At 42.6% G+C, this 23,716-nt stretch overlaps 1 protein-coding gene across 1 annotated transcript in view; it reads left to right on the top strand.

Moving 5' to 3' along the window:
- Nucleotides 1-7,105: 7,105 nt before the first annotated feature.
- Nucleotides 7,106-23,716, top strand: part of papss2b (3'-phosphoadenosine 5'-phosphosulfate synthase 2b) — an 88,169-nt gene continuing 71,558 nt past the window's right edge. Inside the window, exon 1 of the mRNA XM_068052518.1 lies at nucleotides 7,106-7,299. Coding sequence (XP_067908619.1) covers nucleotides 7,273-7,299 — 27 coding nt within the window. The 5' untranslated portion in view covers nucleotides 7,106-7,272. The remainder of the gene's footprint in view (nucleotides 7,300-23,716) is intronic.

The raw sequence follows: 23,716 nt of genomic DNA on the forward strand, positions 1-23,716 counted from the left end.
TTTGTTCTTGCAACTTTGTTGTGGTGCTAATCAAGATCTGCATTATGGCTCGTAAGCTGGGCTCTGCTGCCACTACATATTGCAAGACCTCCTTCCTTTCGTTTGCATTCAGATAACTTTAGTAATTTGGCCTGATCATGCTGTCATGCAGGCCCCCAACTGCCAAGAATGAGGCATATTAATTTCTACACATGGACGTTAAATTTCTAATTGTTGCTGGGAAGAAGAGAAGGCCTGTTACAAAGGGTTGTCAGGCCCCTGGCTAGAAAGACATTTTTGCATATTAACAGACAATGTGTGTAGACAAAGCACCATTTTCTGAAGCACACAATACACAGAGCCAAGATGTGGTCAGACCAGTTAGTCACATGACTAACTGGCTGTTGCAGAGTTTGAACTGAGAGTTTTAAATTGGAGAGACAGTGTTTTTGAACTGGCAGAATGCTCCGGGACTGAAGAAGACCTCCTGCCTGTCTGCCTGCTCCCATCTCCTTCTCACGGAGCTCCAAAAAACCCATTGATGACACATGAACCCGAAGAGAGAACAGTCTCCTACAATGACCAAGATTTAAGAAGAATACTGGGCCCCAATGAAAAGCAAGATCGACCTACAAGCAAGAACTCTCTACCGTGAGCTCGAAGACCCGCAGCAAAAACTTTTCAGATATTGCCTCAAACCTTTCCACTTTATTTCTTCTGCTCATTTCTGTCCCTATCTGCCTGTGTGTATCGTGCATGCATGCTAGTGTGGAAGCGTCGTATATCTATAGGCATTAACCGAATTAGAGTTTTTAAATAAAATTTCACTTTTCTTCTTTAAACCTAAGAAAGTCTGTCTGTGCTGCTTTCTTTGCTTTATAACTGGAAAGCAGTGAATAAAGATTCACCAAGGAGGAGCTAAAAACACAGTGTGTTTAAAACTAAACCCTGTTACAGTAAGATCAGGTGAAGGCTGAAAGGGAACCCTAGACCTCTTTCTCGCCTGGTCATAACAGAAATTTGGGGGCTTGTCTGGGATTTTATCCACAGACAAATGAGAGAAATTGGAAGTGGGAAGCCAAATTGTTCCCAATCAAAAATGAGCAAGACTAATATAGGGTTTCTTGTGGTTGTGTGTGCTTGAACACTAAAATGTCTGCAACTGAAACTAATAGCTCCCCAAGCCAGGGTGAAGTAACTTGGGAAATGTTAAAAGCACTGTCTATGGAGGAGTTGAGGAAAATGGTTGAGCAGTGTGGGATCACTATACGTGACAAGGCTAGGACGTCTGAACTCCTAAGGCTAGTGGCCAACCATTTTTCCCTTGAATCTGAAGAAGCAGAAACAGGGTTAGAAGCAAACTCCAACAGGATATTGTTAGCAAAGATACAATTGGAACAAAGGAAACTTGAATTTGAAGAAAGAGAGGGGGAGAAAGAAAGAACCTTCCAGAAGAAACGTGAAGAAAATGAAGACAGGAGAGAGAGAGAGAGAGAAAATATTCCAGAAAGAATGCGAAGAAAGAGAGTTAAGGCAGCTTGAGTTAACTAGGGGGTAACAGAGTAACCCCGGTGAATGCATGACCAATATGGAGGAGCATAATTCAGCGTTGGGTATAAAATTGTTAAAACTAGCTCATCTAATCCCAAAGTTCAATGAGGAAGATGTGGAGGTATTTTTTGTGTCCTTTGAGAAACTGGCAAGGCAGCTAAAATGGCCATCTGAAACCTGGTCTCTTTTACTGCAAAGCAAGCTAACTGGAAAAGCCCATGAGGTTTATTCCTTGTTGCCAGATGAGAGTTCATCAAATTATGAAAAAATGCTATCCTCGGGGCATATGAATTAGTACCCGAAGCTTATCACCAAACGTTTAGAACCCTCCAGAAGCAAGCTAATCAAACTTATCTGGAGTTTGAAAGAAGTAAGCAGCTGGCTTTTGACCAGTGGCTGAGGGCTCTTAAAGTACAACTCAGCTATGAGACTCTCAGAGAAGTAATTCCGTTTGAGGAATTTAAAATCTCTTTCCCACTCTCCATAAAGATCCATGTAGAGGAGCAGCGGGTTCAGAGAGCCCGGCAAGTGGCCATACTAGCTGATGAGTTTGCTTTAATTTATAAGTCTGTTTCCCAGGAGAGAACCTTTCCTAATCAACACCACAAATCCAAAAAGGAGAAAGGGTGGGAAGTTAATAGAAGTACAGGCAGTTCTGGGAGAGAAAGGAAAGCAGGAGACACAGGGGGCCCTCCTCCAGCCAAAAAGGAAGGTGCTGTGAACAAGAGTGAGACCGGAGACCTGTGTGCTTCCATTGTAATAAAGCAGGGCATTTAAAAGCTGACTGCTGAAAACTAAAGGGAAAACTGGAAGGTTTAATCAGGGCACACACATTCAGTGAAGAAGTGAACCTGATGGAAAGCACAGCAGAACAAGCTGTAGCTTTAACTGCAGTAAGAGTGAGAACCATGAAGCTTACTACTGCAAGTGCAGGAAAATCTAACAAGATTCTTGAAGGTTATCAGGGTTTTGTGTTTGAAGGGAAAGTAATCCCGTATCCCTCGAGTGAGCCAAGCAAGCCCATAGTAATTCTCAGGGTCACAGAGGCCACTAGATCCCTTTTACTGGGAAAAGGTCTTTCCCCAGAGAGTGCAGTGAACACCAAAATGGTGGTGAATGGTATTGGAGGACAGTGTAGACCTGTAACTTTACACCAGGTGCTTTAAAAGCTACTATTTAAAGAATGAGGTACTGATGCGGAAATGAAGCTCTCCTCACAGACCTGAGAGCAAGGAGTGGACAGTAGTTCACCAGTTAGCGGTGCCGCAAAGGTAACGGAGAGAAATATTAAGAAGGGCCCACGAGACTACAGTGGCTGTACATGTTGGTATACGATAGACCAAAGCTCGCATAAGACAGCAGTTTGACTGGCCAAAGCTCCACAAAGATGTGGTGGAGTACTGCAAGAGTTGCCACATGTGCCAGGTTGAAGGGAAACCCCAACCTACAGTGAAACCTGCACCCCTAACCAGTGTTAGGAGGACCCTCCAGCAGAGGGAACCGAGAACAAAAGGAGACAGGCAGGCACACAGCTGGCAAAAGGTTAGACAGGGAAGGGGAAAAGGTGACCAAGAGGGCAGGTTAAAGGAAGTCTGGGAGGAAACCCTGATGCAAGCCCCTACTGTCCGGTCAGCCAACCCAGAAAAATGTGAACAGTTAGACCCCACATCTTCCTACGTAAATGCAGACACAAGAACCACCCCACCAGAGTTGCTACCAGCATTTACAGGAAACTGCAGAGACAAAGAAAGACCTCTAGGGGGCAGAGAAACTGTGAGAGTGATCTCTCACCTCGTCGAAGTGCCACAGGGGCGTGCAGTAGAGGCTGCACAAATACCTGCAGGCAGGAGTGTCCCAGAGAACAAAGGGGAGATTAACAAAGTATCCTCCCCCACAGTCAGAAAAAAAGGGAACCACCCATCCCCCAAAGTCAAAAGCCTTTGCATGACTCAGCAAAGCACTGAAAGGGAGTTCAGGATAGACCCACCCACTACTGACTCTTTAAAAAAAAATTCAGCAGGAACAAAGAATCTGGGCAGCCATGGAAATAGGCAAACTGAAGAAAAACTTCCCCAAAGAACCACATGGTTACTGGGATGCCAAAAAGGGGAAATTAAAGCAGCAGTGGCACCAAGAAAGGACAGTTTTAGTAAGTTTTTGGATTCATGAATGAATGGGAACAAATGAAAGAAATGCATGGTTTTCTGTATCTTATATATTTGCTCTCAATCTTCTTAATGAAATGCACCTTTTCTCAAATTGCATTGAATTCCCCTGGATGTGGAGGTGTCATGCAGGCCCCCAACCGCCAAAAATTAGGCATATTAATTTCACCACATGGACATTAAATTTCTAATTGTTGCTGGGAAGAAGAGAAGGCCTGTTACAAGGGGTTATCAGGCCCCTGGCTAGAAAGACATTTTTGCATATTAACAGACAGGGTGTGTAGAGAAAGCACCATTCCCTGACACATGCAATACACAGAGCCAAGACATGATCAGACCAGTTAGTCACATGACTAACTGGCTGTTGCAGAGTTTGAACTGAGAGTTTTAAATTGGAGAGACAGTGTTTTTAAACTGGCAGAAAGCAGAATGCTCCGGGACTGAAGAAGACCTCCTGCCTGTTGGCCTGCTCCCATCTCTTTCTCACAGAACTCCAAAAAACCCATTGAAGACACATGAACCCGAAGAGAGAAAAGTCTCCTACAGTGAACAAGTTTTAAGAAGAATATTGGGCCCCAACGAAAAGCAAGATCTACCTACAAGCAAGAAATCTCTACAGTGAACTCGAAGACCCATTGCCTCAAACTTTTCTGTCCCTACCTGCATGTGTGTATCGCGTATGCATGTTAGCGTGGGCGCGTCGTGTAGCCATAGACGTTAACTGAATTAGAGTTTAAGTTTAATAAAATTTCACTTTTCTTTAAATCTAAGAAAGCTGGTTTCTTTGCCTTATAATTGGAAAGCAGTGAACAAGGATTCACCAAGAGGGAGCTAAAACACGGTATATTTAAAATTAAACCCTGTTACAGTAAGACCAGGTGAAGGCTGAAAGGGAACCCTAGACCTCTTTCTCACCTGGTCGTAACAATGCGAATAAGTGATGCCTCCATTAAGTGCAGTATGGATGAAGTCATTGTCCACATGGGCTATATCACTGTTTCAGTCACAAGAGTGGTCTTCACAGGTGGGTTTAATTGTTGATATTAGATGACTCTCTTCCCTTATTACAGTCTGTTTTAAAGGGCTGGGTTTTTAATAGTATTCCTTAGTTCTGGAAAAATCGCTGTTTCCTTCCCTGTATGAGTGGCAGCGGTCCTGTTCTATTGAAGATTGATGCTGTAACCCGATCCAATGTTTTTTCCTTTTCTTACCTTGATGTATTACATTGTAAAACCTTTTCTTTTCAATAAAAATGATAAAAATCTAAGGTTAACAGTGGATAAGTATGTTCAATGCAGGATCAAAATAGTAACACTACAGAAGGATAGCATTTCTCAGGAATCAATTTTCCAACCCTCTTTCTTAACAAGATTCAAGGTGATCTTGTTCCTTTATTTTCTAGGTCCAACAACAAAGAATTACTAATGCACAGCAGCTACCAGTTTTATCTGGGGGGGGGGGGGCTAAATAATTATATGAGGGAGAAAGGAATAGATAGATTTGCTGATAAAATGAGATGATGTAAGGTGGGAGGAGGGTAGTGTGGAGCGTAAACACCAGCATTGATGAGTTGGGCAGAATGGCCAGTTTCTGTTCTGTAATTTCCATGTAATCTGCAAAATTCTATAAACACAGCACATCTTTTTTTCCCTGTAAGTGCCAAAGTAAGACGAGATTACATTCAGCCTGGTTCAACAAGAAAAGCAGTGTAAATTAGAAACCAATGTTTGTGGGCATTGCATCGTCAGGGATCCCTGAAATAATCTAGTGACCTCCGAGTAGAATCTTGCCACGTTGGTGCACTGCTGTGATAAATGAAACAGTGTTCCCTCTGAACGCCAGTCTAGGGTAGAAGGAACAACTGCCATCAATCCAATTCAGTCACTTCATGTGATAGAAGCTATTCGGGAGTTTTACCTGAATTATTTGAAGGTAAACATTACCAGGTAATTAATGTCTAAATAAAGAACCCATTGTTCCTCTTGCTGCCCTAGAAATAAACATTTGATTCCTAATAAATTTTAGGTAAAATCTTATTTCTATCTAATTAGATTCCACTAATCTTTCCAGTTTTGAAGCAAACAACTTTGATACTTAATTCTGAAGTATTTCTGTCACAATTAATCTCAGTTGTGTTCAATTAGAGAGAGTTATTCTGACCCTGACCTAAATGTTTAATTGTTCAAAAAGAACAATTGCACAGTTTAAGGTACAAATATTATATTTCCATTTGGCTCAAGAACCTCCCATTCTAAACAAAGCACAATTCCAATTTCTCATTGTCAGATATGGGGCCAGCTTTTCATCAAATGATGCTGAGCCCAGGAGTAGCTCAGTACCATGTTAAAGACTTCATGTTCCTCTTCCTAATTCTTTCTTTGCAGCTGCAGCAATTACAGCAAATCCCACTCCCTCATGTGACAGCCCCTTCAAATATATCATAGGTCCTCACCACACTCATTTAGTAGAATATTATTGCTTTGACTTGAGAAGTAATAAAGTTTTGCATTTGGGGGATCAGAGCTATCCAACTCCATTCTTGTAAACATTCTGTGGCCTTTTCCACCCCCTCAAAGGCTGGTACTGAAAGCTTTTCCTACTGTATAAAATATATATCATGAGAAAGCCAAGAGAACTGTTGATACAATAAGAAAGCATAATGCTTTTTATGAGCCTGTTCCATTCCATCCTTCCAAGAAACCTGGGTGAGTTGCACGTGAATATATTCAGCAACCTACATTTATATATGAGCTGTAGAAAAAGGTCCCAAGGCACTTTGCAGAATAAAACAACAATAAACTCCAAACCTTTTGGGGAGTGTTGAGAGAGGTAGGTGAAAGTTTGATTGCAAAGATATACTTTGAAACGATGGAGAGATAGAGAAGTTGCGGGGAGGGCTTAGGGAGAGAGCTCCAGGGAGTGCGGGGTGGGGGCGGTTAGTGGTGGTGGTGGCTGAAGACTCTGCGAGCAATGGTATGCCAACTGATGTTTGTATGAAATCTGATCAAAATACAGGAGTATATCTCCAGTACCAAAGCTGGATTCTTTTACTTATATTAGCGGGGAGGGGAACGGGGCAAATATTCTTTAATACTGAGAAATGTATCACCAGTACCAGTGCGTCCTTGACAAAACTTGTAAGTTTTGAGATGTAAGGTTGTGCGTGAGAGAGAAACTGAGAATCGTGGAATACGAGCCTCCTCGCTTTGGGAAAAGATGGCAGTGTGATTTCCATTGTTCCTCTGGCCTCTTGTTTGATTTTCGACCCCAGCAAGCATCTTGTCTTTATACTCAGCTTTCTGAAGACATGTCTTTCAAAACAAGCCCTCTTTCTTCATTTTTTCCAAGTGGATAAGTCACTGATTTCCTGTGTTTAAAACAGCCGGCAATGACGTGGCTGGGTGTTAATATGCAGATTGGGAGCTCTGGGGCTGGTTACAGGGGATTGCTACGTGTCTGGGTGATTTAAAAAGCAATCGGAGCCTCCATCTCTGCCCAGCCTCTTCCAACAAGACAGTCAGAGAGAGAGGGGGAGATCCTAACCATAGCGCTTCTAATCCCGCTTCCACATCTCAACATGTCAGGCAGCAAGAAGCCGAACACGGTAAGACAAGGGTTGCAAGCAGCAGCAGAGTAGTTTTAGATCAAACTCGCAGTTCAGAGTCCCATGTCATCTACGGTGTACGGGGCGGGGAGTAGAGAGCGACTCGATCGAACATTCAGCTGCCAAATGAGCATTACGTTTCCTTAAACTTTAGTTTTGGTGCAAGTGGAGGCTTAAGCTCATTCGAATGAAGTTGTTAGCCGTGCAGCATCGTTTACTTCGTGCCACGCATGTCACCGATAAGTAGCACCGTAGTCACTGGTCTTCATCAGGCAGCAGGAGTCTGGTTCTGGTTATTGATGCTGAGAGCAGACACAGGAAAGAGAAAAATAGCAACTTTATGAACAGGGCAGAAGTGTTAATACGATTTTATCGAAGCACAGTATGAATATACAATATAAAGATAGTCACATAGTGTTAATGTGAATTTATATCTATAGCCACAGCAGAATAGTGTCAATTTGAATATATATTTGAGTAACAAAATAGTGTTAATTTCAAAATATATTTAAGAATAGTAGAATAGCGTTAATGTGAATATACACACAACAGAGCAGTATTAACTTTCAATGCAAGTAGTTTTAAAAAGTGTTTAATATTGTACTGTCTTTTTCAGTACAGCCAATGATCTGAATAGGTTGGTATTTTATAGAGGTTATGTAGGTGTTCATCACCTAGGTTGGCATAATTAACACAAAGCTGCTCTTTTGAATACTTTCTAAGTACAGTATGTACTTGTCTGAGCTATGTAGGGTGTCATTTGTATGCCCGTGCTGACTGCAACAAACATTGATTGTGCATTATGAACAGTGGCTCATTCATGAATGCAAACCTTTCACAGTTCAGTATGAAATCAGACCTATTCCCCAGTGATGCTGGTTCTTGTGGCATTTCCTTCCATGGATACCAAATAGAGATTGGCTGATGGCTGGTTACCTTCTGACAGGGGACTTGCTGAGAGGAAAAAAATGAAGTGCTTTTTATGAAAAAAAATCTATACTAAAACCTATTGTTTTTAATGTGAAGCAGAGCTGGTTGTTACAGTAGGTCAGTGTGAGCAGTATGACGTAGTGGTGAAGGAGACAGGTCTGCTGTCTGGTGAAAAACATTTGCAAAAAAAGTTTTCCCATTTACAATGCACTACAGTTCTAACTACAGTTGTAATGTGTTTGAGTTAGCTTCTCGAGTGCATTTCATCAACCCATAATTGAAGTGTGTCTACCATATTTCCTTTCCAACTTGCCTTGGTTGGAGTGAGGAAATTTTAATACAGCCACAGAATTGAAGAGAATTTTCCATATCATGATAAAGCATTTCTGAGTGAGCCAAAGATGTTGGCTTACTGTGGTTTTTAACCTCTTTGATCAACCTTAACGCTGATTCAGAGAAGAACTCAGTTTCTTTTCGACCTAATCTTTTAGATTTAAACAGCTGTTTGAAAATGTGAAAAATTGCAGAAAATCCTTTCTTTTGATTGTTCTATTTATTTTTCACATATGGCTGTAATATTACCAAATGCTTGAAATGGGTTTGGACTGGAGCAATCTTAGATCAGGTTAGTATTCTTTTGGTCAGTTGGGTATCTGACATAGAGAGAAGACCATCATCACTTTGCTCAAATCTGCCCAAATTAACCAACTGAAAAATCTGCATCAATAGATTTTCCAATTACCCCATTGAGTTCACATCTTTTCCCTTAAAGCCCAGTCTGGTGTATTGCATTCAGTTCTGGGTACCACACCTCAAGAAAGCCCTAGAGGGTACACATAGCAGATTCACCAAAATGATACCAGGCTAAAGAGGGTTAAAACTGGGCATTCATGATGTGTCTGCCATCAACAGCAGCAGAATTGTATTCCACCACAATCTGTAGCCTCGCCCTGAACTCTCATTGCTATCAAGCTCGGCGACCAAACCTGGTCAATCAGGAGTAGCACCAGCCATACCTAAAAATTAGGAAGCAACCTGGTGAAGCTACAACACAAAACTATGTGCATGCTAAACAGAGGAAGCAGTATGCTATAGACAGCGCTAGGCAATCCCACAACCAACAGATCAAATCAAAGCTCTGCAGTCCTGTCACATCCAGTCATGAATGGTGTGGACAATTAAACAACTAACAGGAGGAGTAGGCTCTATCAACATTCTCATCTTCAACAATGGCCGAGCCCAGCATGTGAGTGGAAAAGACAAAGCTGAAGTATTTGCAACTGGCTTCAGCCAGAAGTGCTGAGTAGATGATCCATCTCATCCTCCTCCTGAGGACCCCGGCATCACATGCAAGTTTTCAGCCAATTTAATTCATTCCATATGATATCAAGAAATGGATGAACACACTGGATACAACAAAAGCTGTGGGCCCCGACAACATCCTGGCTGTAGTGCTGTCAACCTGTGCTCCAGAATTAGCTGCGCCTCTAGCCAAGCACAGTACAGCTACAACACTGGCATCTACCTGACATAGTGAAAAATTGCAAAGTTGTGTCCAGTCCACAAATGGCGGGACAAATCCAATCCAGCCAATTACCTCTCCCCACCCCAGCAACTCTATTCAGCCTGCTTCCAATCTTCAGAAAAGTGATGGAAAGTATGTCGACAATGTTTTCAAGCGGCACTTACCAAAAACCTGCTCACTGATGCTCAGTTTGGGTTCCATCAGGACCACTCGTCTCTAGACCTCATTATTGCCTTAGTCCAAAAATGAACAAAAGAGCTGAATTCAAAAGGTGAGGTGTGAGTGACTGCCCTTGACATCAAGGCAGCATTTGATGGTGTGTGAGGCCTAGTAAAATTGAAGTTAATGGGGATCAGTGGGAAAAGTCTCCAGTGTCTGGAATCATAACATGCACAAAGGATGATGTTAATGGTTCTTGGAGGCCAATTATCGTCATCCCACGACATTACTGCAGGAGTGCTTCAGTGCAGTGTCCTAGGCCCAACCATCTTCAGCTACTTCATCATGACCTTCCCTCCAAAATAAGAACAGAAGTGGAGATGTTCACTGATGATTGCACAATATTCAGTTCTGGTTGCAATTTCACAGATAATAAAGCAGTCCATGCCCACGTGCAGCAAGACCTGGACAACAGCCAAGCTTGGGCTGATAAGCGGCACGTAACATTCATGCCGTACAAATGGCAAGCAATTACCATCTTCAACAAGAGAGAGACTAACTACCTCCTTTTGACATTCAATGGCATTATCAATCTTGTGTACCACCATCAACATCCTGAGTGTCACAATTGACCAGAAGCTTAGCTAAATAAATACTGTGACTACAAGAACAGCTCAGAGGCTGGGTATTCTGTGACTCACAACCTGATTCCCTCAAGCCTTTCCAACATTAACAAGGCACAGGTCAGGAGTGTGATGGAATACTCTCCACTTGCATGTATGAATGCAACTCCAGTAACACTCATGAAACCCGACACCAGGACAAAGCAGTCTGCATGATTGGCACCCCAATCACCATCTTACATCAAGATGCATTGCAGTAACTTGCTAAAGCTTCTTGGACAGCACGTACCAAACCCTGAACTCTACCACCTAGAAGAACAAGGGCAGCAGGCGCATGGGAACACCACCATCTGCACGTTCCCCTCCAAGCCACACACCATCCTGACTTAGAAATATATCGGCATTCCTTCATTGTCACTGGGTCAAAATCATGGAACTCCCTACCTTATAGCACTGTGGGTGTATCTACACCACATGGACTGCAGCGGGTCAAGAAGGCAGCTCACCTCCACCTTCTCAAGAGCAGTTATGGATGGGCAACAAATGCTGACCTCATCGGCAACCTCCACATTCCCTGATCAGGAGTGAAATCAAGAAGGATATTTTCACTCAAAGGGTAGAGTAAGTGTGGAACTCCCTCTCCCAGAATGCTGTGAATGCTGGGGCAATTGAATTTTTCAAGACTGAAATCAACAGATTTTTATTATTTAAAGGTATCAAAGAATATGGATCAAAGTTGAGGTACAGATCAGCTATGATCTAATTAAATGGCGGAACAGGCTCAAAGGACTAAATGGCCTACTCCTGTTCCTCGGCACACTCACCTCCCTATGTCCAGAAAACATAGAATCACAGAATTGTTACAGCACAGAAGGAGTCCCTTCGGCTAAAGGCCTGCTCAGGTCATAAAAAAAACTGACCCGAACCCGACAGAACCACATAGGACCCAAGCCCGAGCTGGCCCGAGTCCCTCCATTTTTTCCCCGCGCCCAACCCAATCCGAGCCCGACCCGACCCAATCCCGCCCCAACCACCAGAATGTTCCCTTTACCTACCTTGTGACTCTCAATCTGCAGGAAGCTGCAGCTTGAGCGTGATGACGTCATAGAGACGCTCACTGCGCAGACTCAGAGTTTCCCTCTTTGACGTCCCGGACTCGCAGCTCATGTAGGTTTTTTACTTTTAATGCTTCTTGCTGTGTGTGTCTCACCCGGACCCAGCCCGACCCAACCCGAACCCGACACATGTTGGATAGCAGGCCTTTACCTTCGGTCTGTCATGACTGCGCTGGCATTTGGAAGGAGCACATGCTTGCAACAGCCAAAGCTTTGGGACCTCCAAGTTTGGAAATTACTGGGGATTAACTAAAACTGCCCAGCTTATTATTACAGAACACTGTAGGTTGCCATCTTTTTCAGCTATCGCATCTATACCTGTTAGAGCAATGCCTATTTGAAGCCAAATGGGAAAAAAAAATCCAACCTCGACCTCGCCCTGCCCCATCAATGAGCTAAGCTGGCTATTTAATCTTAGTTAGGCCGCACTTAGAATATTGCGTGCAATTCTGGTCGCCACACTACCAGAAGGACGTGGAGGCTTTGGAGAGGGTACAGAGGAGGTTTACCAGGATGTTGCCTGGTCTGGAGGGCATTAGCTATGAGGAGAGGTTGGAAAAACTCAGATTGTTTTCACTGGAACGACAGAGGTGGAGGGGCGACATGATAGAGATTTACAAAGTTATGAGCGGCATGGACAGAGTGGATAGTCAGAAGCTTTTTCCCAGGATGGAAGAGTCAGTTACTAAGGGACATAGGTTTAAGGTGCGAGGGGCAAAGTTTAGAGGGGATGTGCGAGGCAAGTTTTTTACACAGAGGGTGGTGAGTGCCTGGAACTTGCTGCCAGGGGAGGTGGTGGAAGCAGATACGATAGCGACGTTGAAGAGACATCTTGACAAATATATGAATAGGAAGGGAATAGAGGGATATGGGTCCCGGAATTGCAGAAGGTGTTAGTTTCGGCAGGCATCAAGATCGGCGCAGGCTTGGAGGGCCGAATGGCCTGTTCCTGTGCTGTACTGTTCTTTGTTCTTTGATCAACAGTAGTATTAGATCAGATATTGCATTACAGAATCTGCCATAGAGGGTCACCTCAGTTTAATTTCACATTGACAGTAATGTCATCTTCAAGCAAACCTCACTTGCCTTGACTCTCTGCAAGGCCTGTTTCTGTGCTGTAACTGCTATGTAATTCTATTTAATAGTCACCAGTTGGTATTTTGGCGTAGATTTATACCTATTCATAGTCGATGAAATATAAATGGACGCTGTGCAATTAAAGGTATCACATTATTAGATCATCATAAATGAATGATTCAGTTGGAAAATAGATCCAGCATTAATAGGATATAAAAGTCCATGTACTGAGAATAGACTTAACTGCTGAAAATCAATATACATTAAAATTAACTTGCATCTATAACTTTTACTAACATTTATAAAGAATCTACCAGCACGCCTTGAATTAGATGGAGATCAGACCAAAATCCTGTGCTTCAATCTGTTACTTTCAGTATAACACACTGGAGTGCCCATTAAATTATATGCAAAAATTACATCGAGACACTTAATGGGAAATCACATTAATGAAGACATCTATTAAATATTGAAAACCATAGTCCAACATTCACTGAAAAATCTCACCAATCTGTCGGAGTCTGCTTTTTCTCATTCCTCCACATAACACGTACATTTTCTCCATCTCATACTTAATAATGTATAATGGAAGATTGATATTATTTCTGGGAGAAATTTCATAGAGTCTTATCATCTTGGAAGTTTTATGTGTTGATTGCCTTCCTCAGAAGATACTTGGACAGAGTCATGTGAGCACAATCCATGTATTATAAGGAAAGACATTGCATTATTGAGTACTTTTCTGGATCTCAGGACATCCCAAAGTGCATATGGGCCTCTTAGGACAAATGGCCGTTTCTGATACTTTTGTTATGTTTATACACAGTTCCCATGCAGCACTCTCCCCACCCGCCCCACCCCGTCCCCCGCACTGCCCCCACCATCATGTCTCTCCCTCACACTCTAACACACTCTTTCCATCTTTCAAATACAGCAAAAAATAGATTAGTAGTGAGCACCGCCAGATATTAAGTAACCTTTATTATGATATTCTTATCCTGTCAAGGGTAATATCTAATTTAGTTGAGATCTTAATGGTTGTCCATGTTTACAAGATTCTTCTCCTCACCCCCGACTACCTCAGTGGCTCCGTGATTTCCCTTTACCCTCCTATATTTCTGAGCACTCCTTCTGTCCCTAATCTCATCCCCATTCTAAACCCATATTTTTGCTTTCATTTCCTCATCCTACCTGGCCTGCCCCATTCACCTAAGGCTAGGAATCAGCACTATCCAAGCTTATCATTTGACACCAAGCATGGTTTTGGTCACTCACACATTTAAGGTAATAATGAATCATCTGGTCTTATAGTACAGAATTATAAATAAAAACAAGAAATGCTGGAACCACTCAGCAGGTCTGGTAGCATCTGTGGAAAGAGAAGCAGAGTTAATGTTTCGGGTCAGTGACCCTTCTTCGGAACTGACAAATATTAAAAATGTCACAGGTTATAAGCAAGTGAGGTGGGGGGTGGGGCAAGAGATAACAAAGGAGAAGGTGTAGATTGGACAAGGCCACATAGCTGACCAAAAGGTCATGGAGCAAAGGCAAACAATGTGTTAATGGTGTGTGAAAGACAGAGCATTAGTACAGAAAAGGTGTTAATGGACTGAATATTGAACAGTAGCAAGTGCAAACATGAAAAAAAAACAGTGGGTAAGCAAAGTATTTTGCTTTTATATTAGTACAGAATTATAGTTGCCCATAAAGAATTTTTACTCAAATGCTTTCATTTTTCTTTAATCAGCCGCAATAGGCAACAAACATTTAAATCGACAATCAATTTGCTTCAAACTTTCATTGAAACGTTATTTCCAATGAAATAGATAAAAGGATGACAGTATTAGCAGGTTCTAAAAAAAAGTGATATTTACATCAGTTTTGAATACTGGCATTTGCATGATGGAAAACAAAACCATGTGTGCTTGCCCCATTCAAGACACGGCTTAGAGTTTCAAGATGACAGCCATACCTCACTGAAAAGTTATAAACTCCAACTCACGACTTCAGTGCATTAAAGCAGTCTCCATTAAAACTGTATGAGCAGAATAATCAAAAAGTAATCATATTACCGTTTTTATTCAATTCACAAGAATTTAATGAATTTGTAACTCGTTAGTAATGGAAGAAGAATCCTCTATAGAAGAGTGATATTATCTGTCATGCATAACAGTGCATGCATTCAGAATTCTGCTCTGGGATACAATTGTAATTCCCATATGTGCTGCCATTTAAAGTTGGCAAATAATTAACATGTCAGATTTAGAGTGGAGGTTCAAAGGTGAATCACTGTGATGTTAACTATTTTAAATTCAGAAAAATATGCACGCGAGGTAATTATATTAAAACTAAAGGGAAACTTGCTGATGTAAATTAAGTAAGTGCACCTTAACAGTATTGTCTAAAAGTTCAGTATAACTCGATGCTTCTTACAATGCATAACTTGAAATAACTAGAATGGAAGAGAATTATAGCTGTTTGAATTGAGTTTGGCTGATTAGATTGTGCCATTATCGTGTACAGAGCAAATTCCCACAAACAGCAGTGTGATGAATGACCAGGTACAATGTGTTTTTAGTGGCATTTGTTGAGAGGTAAAGATTGACCAGATTTCCCCTGCTGTTCTTTGAACAGTGCCATGGGATCTTGCACATCCACCTGATCAGGCTGACAGGACTTCAGTTTAACATTTTATCCAAAAGGACAGCATAGCCAACAATGCATTTCTGCCTTAGATCTGGACTGAAGTATCAACCTAGATTTTGTGCTCGAGTACCTGGAGAAAGGTTTAAACCCATGAAGTGAGAATGCTACCACTGAACCAGCTGTATTCTTTAATACAGTTCCCAATTTTTAAAGGGGATGGATAGATGGACTGTTTAAATAAAAGCACAGCAGCTGGTTAAGGGACAGAATCATAGAATACAATAACTCAAGATTAGCAGCTGAAAATAGAGAACAGCATTTTTAGCCTGCCACGTTCCCGGACAGATACATTGGTCATACAGGTTAGGTTAGGATTTGCAAAGGTATGAACAAAACTCTTTCACTTTTGTTCAAGAAATTACTGTTTAATAGGAACTTCCAAAGCTCAGTAATGTGCAATAGGAAACATTCAAGAAGATTGCAAAATTAATTTCGGTTGGACAGAGAAGCATTGTAATCAGAGTTTTCGCTCAAAAGATTACTGCCACACATTGCATTCGCTCAATGTGTGCAGTTCTCAACTTAGGCTAAGTATTATAATGAAAGTGTTAACGTTCCAATAGAGTACTTTGTTTGCGGGTGACATTCTCAGTCCTTTTGTAGCCATTCTGACTTACATGCAATTATATACATTCCCTAAGCCACCCCAAGTGGCCAATATCACATTCTGATCTGGCCCAGAGTTGTGGTTCATGTAAAGCTTAGATTCTTGACATACCCTCATTTCATTCTGGAGATCACCCAATAGCCTAAGTAGATCTGTACTAGATAAAACTACCCTGGGCTTCCTGCTCTCAATTCTGATTTGGAATTTTCAACAGGGTTTTAAGCTCCTGGTTAAGAGTCTGAGCAATATTATTGCACAGCAGTTAGCAGTTTTTAGTTCCTGTGTTTGTTTTTACATGAAATTACATTAATAAATTTGAACTAAATCATCAAGAGCCGAGTACAAGTAAAACTGCTTCAAGAAAGAGTGTTAGGATGTATTAAAGTTATATTTTTGGAAGGTTATAAGAATGTCATTTAAGTCTTTCTTCTTCAGATCTCTTTGGTACCATTTAAAAAAAAAGTTGTACAGAATGCAGTTCAATGAGGAAAATGTGAGGTCATTCACTTCGGACCTAAAAATGATAGAACAAGGTACTTTCTAAATGGTGAAAAGTTTTAGGAGGCCCAAAGAGACTTGGGGGGTCCACATACACAGATCATTGAAATGTTATGAACAGATAGAGAAAATAATCAAAAATACTCATGGAATGCTGTGGCCCCATTTTAACTGTATTTAAGTGAATGAGTTTTAAGGGAGTTGCAATGGAGCCCCTGGCCTTTATATCTAGAGGACAAGAATACAAGGGCTAGACCTCATGCTTCAGCTATACAAAGCCCTGAAGTACTGTGAGCAGTTATGGCCACCGCACCTTGGAAGGATATATTGGTCTTGGACTAGGTATACCAGAATGATACCTAGACTCCAAGGGTTAAATTTGAGGAGAAATTACATCAACTAGGACTTTATTCTGTGGAATTTAGGAGGTTAATGGGGTGATTTAAATGAAGTTTTCAAGATATTAAGGGGAATAGATAGGGTAGATAGAGAGAAACTATTTCCCTTGGTTGGCGAGTCTCAGACTTGGGGGCATAGTCTTAAGAATTGACCATTCAGGAGTGAAATTAGGAAACACTTCTGCACACAATGAGGTGGTAGAAGTTTGGAATGATGTTAGATCTATTGTAAATTTTAAGACTGAGATGGATATATTTTTGCTATTTGCAGTTATTAAGGAAAGTGGGGAAAAGGCAGGTATAGAGAAGCAAGATGCAGATCAGCCATGATCTCATTGATTGGCAGAACAGGCTCGAGGAGCTAAGTGGCCTTCTTCTGTTCATATGTTCCTATGAATATTGGGGGTGAACATGGTATTGTGTTGAGGAAGGAAAGTCACACTCTGTATTGAAATAGGTGTGATGTCAGTAAAAGCCCAACCACCAAGAGACTCTTCTCTGAATGTATTGCGAGTAATTTAAAGCCACTAGATTTATTTATTAGAAGTAAATTATTGATTTACATACACTTGTTCATTGAGTAGGGAATGACTTCCCAATGGTTTGATATGGTGTCTTTTTTTTTCTCCATTGCTTTTCTTTCTGTGGTAGAAAACAAATCTTTTTAATGTGTAGTGTGAGCTGTTATTCTTCCTGATGTCCATTAACTTATGTCACTGAATAAAACTGCACCTAGATAACAATGGTCTAGGTGCCAGTTCACAAGGAAAAACAATCTGTTCGTGCAGCTTCTTGCTTTCAAATGCCAACTTTGCTAACTAAAAGAATACACTTGTGTTTCCTCACCTGCATGTTTACATTTGCCAGATGATTTCAGATAATCTGCTGCCAATTGCTTCAGATCTCATTGCAGAATTCAATTCCAAGATTTAGGGTTAGGGCCGAATCTATTCAAGATTAAATTGGATAAGGGTTGAAGTCATATGAGAACAGGATAGAAAAATGTGACTCAACCAGTAGAGGGTACATCCACCATGGACTGCCTGGGCTGAATAGTCTTTTTCAATGTTGTAACTTCGATATATTGTTGTTACAGTTCACCACAAATTACTTATTTGAAGTGTGAAATAAACCATTTTAGGAGGTAGAATGAGAAGAGACAATATAAACTAAATGGTACAACATAAAAAAGGAAAGGTTTCAGGAGTAAAAATGCCTGAGGGTTTACACAAACAAATCTTTGAAGGTGGCAGACAAGTTTATAAAGCTTTAATAATAGAAGTATAGAGTACAAAAGCAAGGATGTTATGCTAAACCTTTCTAAATCACCAGTCAGGCATTGGCTGGAGTATTATATCCAATTTAGAAAGGGTGTTAAGGTCTTAGCAAAGGTGTGGAGGAGATTTACCAGAATGATATTAAGTAAGAGGAACTTCAGTTATGTGGAGAGACTAGAGAAACTGGGATTGGTCTCCTTAGTGCAGTGTATGTTAAGGGTAGACGTGCTCAAAATGATCGAACATTTTGATAGACTAATTAAGGAGAAACTGTTTTCATTAGCAGAGGAGTCAATAGAAACTTAAGAACATACGAACATACGAATTAGGAGCAGGAGCAGGCCACACGGTTCCTTAAGCCTGCTCTGCCATTCAGTAAGTTCATGGCTGAACTGATTACTCCACATTCCCACCTATCCCCGATAACCTTTCACCCCCTTGCTTATCAAGAATCTATGTACCTCTGCCTTAAAAATATTCAAAGACTCTGCTTCCACCTCCTTTTGAGGAAGAGAGTTCCAAAGACTCACGACCCTCTGAGAGAAAATATTTCTCCTCATCTCTGTCTTAAATGGGCCACCACTTATTTTTAAACAGTGACCCCTAGTTCAAGATTCTCCCAGAAGGGGAAACATCCTTTCCATATCCACCCTGTCAAGACCCTCAGGATCAATCAAGTCGCCTCTTACTCTTCTAAATTCCAGCGGATACAAACTTAGCCTGTCCAATCTTTCCTCATAAGACAGCCTGCCCATTCCAGGTATTAGTCTAGTAAACCTTCTCTGTACTGCCTCCAACGCATTTACATCCTTCCTTAAATAAGGAGACCAATACTGTACACAGTACTCCAGATGTGGTCTCACCAATGCCCTGTATAGCTGAAGCATAACCTCCCTACTTTTGTATTCAATTCCCCTCACGATCGACAATAACATTCTATTAGCTTTCTGAATTACATGCTGTACCTGCAAACTAACCTTTTGCGATTCATGCACTAGGACACCCAGATCCCTCTGCATCTCACAGTTTTGCAATCTCTCACCATTTGGATAATATGCTTCTATTTTTATTCTTCCTGCAAAGTGGGCAATTTCACATTTTTCCACATTATACTCCATTTGCCAAGTCTTTGTCCACTCCCTTAACCTATCTAGCCTTTGTAGCCTCCTTTTGCCCTCTTTACAACTTACTTTCCTACCTATCTTTGTGTCATCAGCAAATTTAGCAACCATATCTTCGGTCCCTTCATCTAAGTCATTTATATAAATTGTAAAAACCTGAGGCCCCAGTACAGATCCCTGTGGCACACCACCCCTTACATCTTGCCAACCAGAAAATGACCTATTTTTTATTTTATTTTATTTTATTTAGAGATACAGCACTGAAACAGGCCCTTCGGCCCACCGAGTCTGTGCCGACCAACAACCACCCATTTATACTAACCCTACAGTAATCCCATATTCCCTACCACCTACCTACACTAGGGGCAATTTACAATGGCCAATTTACCTATCACCTGCAAGTCTTTGGCTGTGGGAGCAAACCGGAGCACTCGGCGAAAACCCACGCGGTCACAGGGAGAACTTGCAAACTCCACACAGGCAGTACCCAGAATTGATGAGGCTGCGGTGCTAACCACTGTGCCACTGTGCCGCCCCTACTCTCTGTTTTCTGTTGGTAAGCCAATCTTCTGTCCATGCCAATATGTCACCCCCTACACAATGAGCTTTGACTTTTTGCAATATCCTTTGCTGTGGCACCTTATGAAATGCCTTCTGGAAATCTAAGTAGAATACATCCACCGGTTCCCTTTCATCCACAGCACATGTAACTCCCTCAAAGATCTCAAATAAGTTGGTTAAACATGATTTCCCTTTCACAAAACCATGTTGACTCTGTCTGATTACCTTGAATTTTTCTAAGTGCCCTGCTATAACGTCTTTAATAATAGCTTCTAACATTTTCCCTAAGACAGATATTAAGCTAACTGGCCCAATAAAAACAAAAAGTGCTGGAAATACTCAGCAGGTCTGGCAGCATCTTAGGAGAGAGAAGCAGAGTTAACATTTCAGGTCTGTGACCTTTCAGTTCTGATGGAGAACCCTTCATCAGAACTGAAAGGTCACAGACCTGAAATGTTAACTCTGATTCTCTCTCCACAGATGCTGCCAGACCTGCTGAGTATTTCCAACACTTTCTGTTTTTAAAGTCATTTAATTCGTCCTAACAAACCCTTGAAGAGATCTGTAATCCCTTCCATAAGCATTTACAATCCATGAGTTTTGATTTTCTGTAGGAAATCAGACTCGGGGAATTTTATGCTGGTGGCAGGGCTCTCGACGTTGGAGGAAACCGATGCTGCGTTCCCCATGTCACCTCGTGGCCAGAAGGCCTGCTGAAATTAGTGCTAATCAGGGCTTCCATAGGACTTAGGACCCGTTGCTAGAAGTCCCGGTCTTGCAGAGCTGCTGGTCAATCAGAGGCCGGTAGCTGCAGCGCCACCACGAAAGCGGTGGCTGCTGCTGTAGCTGCAACGACCAGAGACTGAGGAGCGGCGCTGGAACCAGGCTTAAGGTTGGTCAGGGCAGGAGGCATCTCACGGGTGGTGGCGGAGGGGGAGTGAAGGGAGCCGGCGGCAAGGGCAGGGGGTTGGTTCTCAGGGGGCACCCCCTTCCCGATGCTGGGTCCCTCGTTCAGGCACTGTGTCTTTGAACGAGGGACCCCCTCACCGCGCCCCTGGAGCCAGGAAGCAGCCCACACGGTTTCTCGTGCCATGCTTCCCATGCGGTGACAGGGCCACCCATCACACGGGTAATTGCGGCTGTGGCGGGAAGAGGCCCTTAACTGGGGGTTAATTACCCAGTTATGACCCACAATTGGCAGCGGGGCAGAAGGCTGTTCACAGGCCTTCCCGTCCCGGACTTAATTTCACTGGAGGTGGGAAGGTGCGGGTTTCCCCCTGCCCCCCATCCCTGCCACTAGCCCACCTGCTTTTGTGCTTTTCCCGCCTCTAACCCCACCACAGAGGAGAGCATAAATTCCATCTTTTGTATTGGAAATACTAAGTCATGAACAGTGTGGCTCTGCATTATCCATGACTTCTAATTCAAGAGAGGTTTCTTTCCTTAATGCCAAGTGATGAATACAAAGGTCCTCTTTTTAACCTTAACGACAGCAGGTTTACACAACACTGAACAGGGCTTGAGTAAAATGAGATTTCAGAATCTGTTGAACGCATGGTGTGAACAGTGAAGATATTCAGTATTGCACTGTATTGGATTACAGTGACGGCTGAGAGCGTCTGCAGTGAATTTTTTTTTAAAGTCTTTCAAACACTGCTTTACTGTTTCATATACCTGGCACACCATGATGTCAAACTGTTTTAAAATTAGAGGAGCAAGTGCTGCCAACAAGAACTCTTAGTGAAGTAATTACTGCTGTTCTAGGTGACGCTGTAAAGAGAGTAATGCCTTCACATTTAGGTTTTTTTCACAAATGGAAGTTTTAGTAAGTTCTTCACTGGCATTTTCTGCTGGGTGTTTTTCCTGAAAGATTCAGTTTGAAATTTTGCCCACAAAGGAAGCTGGCTCTGACTCAACCATCACTGAGGTTTCCAAATATAAAAGGTCCAGATCACCCATATCATCCAGAATACTGGCCTGCAAAGCATGGTTCCTCTTAGAAAATGATTGGACAATATTTTGCAACAGGCTAGTTAATTAAAGTCCTAAGTAGTTTTCTTTCTTTGGCCTCCTTGTCTCGGGAGACAATGGGTAAGCGCCTAGAGATGGTCAGTGGTTTGTGAAGCAGCGCCTGGAATGGCTGTAAAGGCCAATTCTAGAGTGACAGACTCTTCCACAAGCACTGCAGATAAAATTGGTTGTCGGGGCTGTTACACAGTTGGCTCTCTCCTTGCACTTCTGTCCTTTTTCCTGCCAACAGCTAAGTGTCTTCGACTCGCCACTCTTTAGCCCCGCCTTTATGGCTGTCCGCCAGCTCTGGCAATCACTGGCAACTGACTCCCACGACTTGTGATCAATGTCACAGGACTTCATGTTGCGTTTGCAGACGTCTTTAAAGCGGAGAGATGGACGGCCGGTGGGTCTGGTACCAGTGACGAGCTCGCTGTACAATGTGTCTTTGGGGATCCTGCCATCTTCCATGCGGCTCACATGGCCAAGCTATCTCAAGCGCCGCTGGTTCAGTAGTGTGTATATGCTAGGGATGTCAGCGGCCTCGAGGACTTCTGCGTTGGAGATATGGTCCTGCCACCTGATGCCAAGGATTCTCCGGAGGCAGCAAAGATGGAATGAATTGAGACGTCGCTCTTGGCTGACATACGTTGTCCAGGCCTCGCTGCCGTAGAGCAAGGTACTGAGGAGACAGGCTTGATACACTCGAACTTTTGTGTTCTGTGTCAGTGCGCCATTTTCCCACACTCTCTTGGCCAGTCTGGACATAGCAGTGGAAGCCTTTCCCATGCGCTTGTTGATTTCTGCATCTAGAGACAGGTTACTGGTGATAGTTGAGCCTAGGTAGGTGAACTCTTGAACCACTTCCAGAGCGTGGTCGCCAATGGATTGATGGATGGAGCATTTCTGACGTCCTGTCCCACGATGTTCATTTTCTTGAGGCTGATGGTTAGGCCAAATTCGTTGCAGGCAGCTACAATCCTGTTGATGAGTCCCTGCAGACACTCTTCTGTGTGGGATGTTAATGCAGCATTGTCAGTAAAGAGGAGTTCCCTGATGAGGACCTTCCGTACTTTGGTCTTCACTCTTAGACGGGCAAGGTTGAACAACCTGCCATCTGATCTTGTGTGGAGGAAAATTCCTTCTTCTGAAGACTTGAACGTATGTGGGAGCAGCAGGGAGAAGAAGATCCCAAACAGTGTAGGTGCGAGAACACAGCCCTGTTTCACGCCACTCAGGATAGGAAAGGGGTCTGATGAGGCATGGCTGTGCTGAATTGTGCCTTTCATATTGTCATGGAATGAGGTGATGATACATAGTAGCTTTGGTGGGCATCCGATCTTTTCTAGTAGTCTGAAGAGACCACGTCTACTGATGAGATCAAAGGCTTTGGTGAGATCTATGAAAGCAACGGAGAGGGACATCTGTTGTTCACGGCATTTCTCATGTAGCAGTCAAATGGGGGAACAGCATGTCAATGGTCGATCTCTCTGCTCGAAAGCCGCACTGTGCCTCAGGGTAGACACGCTCAGCCAGCTTCTGGAGCCTGTTTAAAATGACTCGAGCGAAGACTTTCCCCACTATGCTGAAGAAAAAGGGAAAGAAGGTACCAGCCCATCGTTTTGCAAGCTGGAACATCAGAACTATGTGTCCTGGCCTGTCGGAAGACCTTACACAAATCAACGATGCTCGGAAGACTGCCATCATTAACAACGAGCTCAGTAGACTCAATGTGGACATTACAGCACTTCAGGAGACATGCCTCCCTGCGAGCAGATCTCTAAGAGAGCAAAACTACACCTTCTACTGG

Source organism: Heterodontus francisci, chromosome 20 (assembly GCF_036365525.1).
Source record: "Heterodontus francisci isolate sHetFra1 chromosome 20, sHetFra1.hap1, whole genome shotgun sequence".
Lineage (NCBI taxonomy): Eukaryota > Metazoa > Chordata > Chondrichthyes > Heterodontiformes > Heterodontidae > Heterodontus > Heterodontus francisci.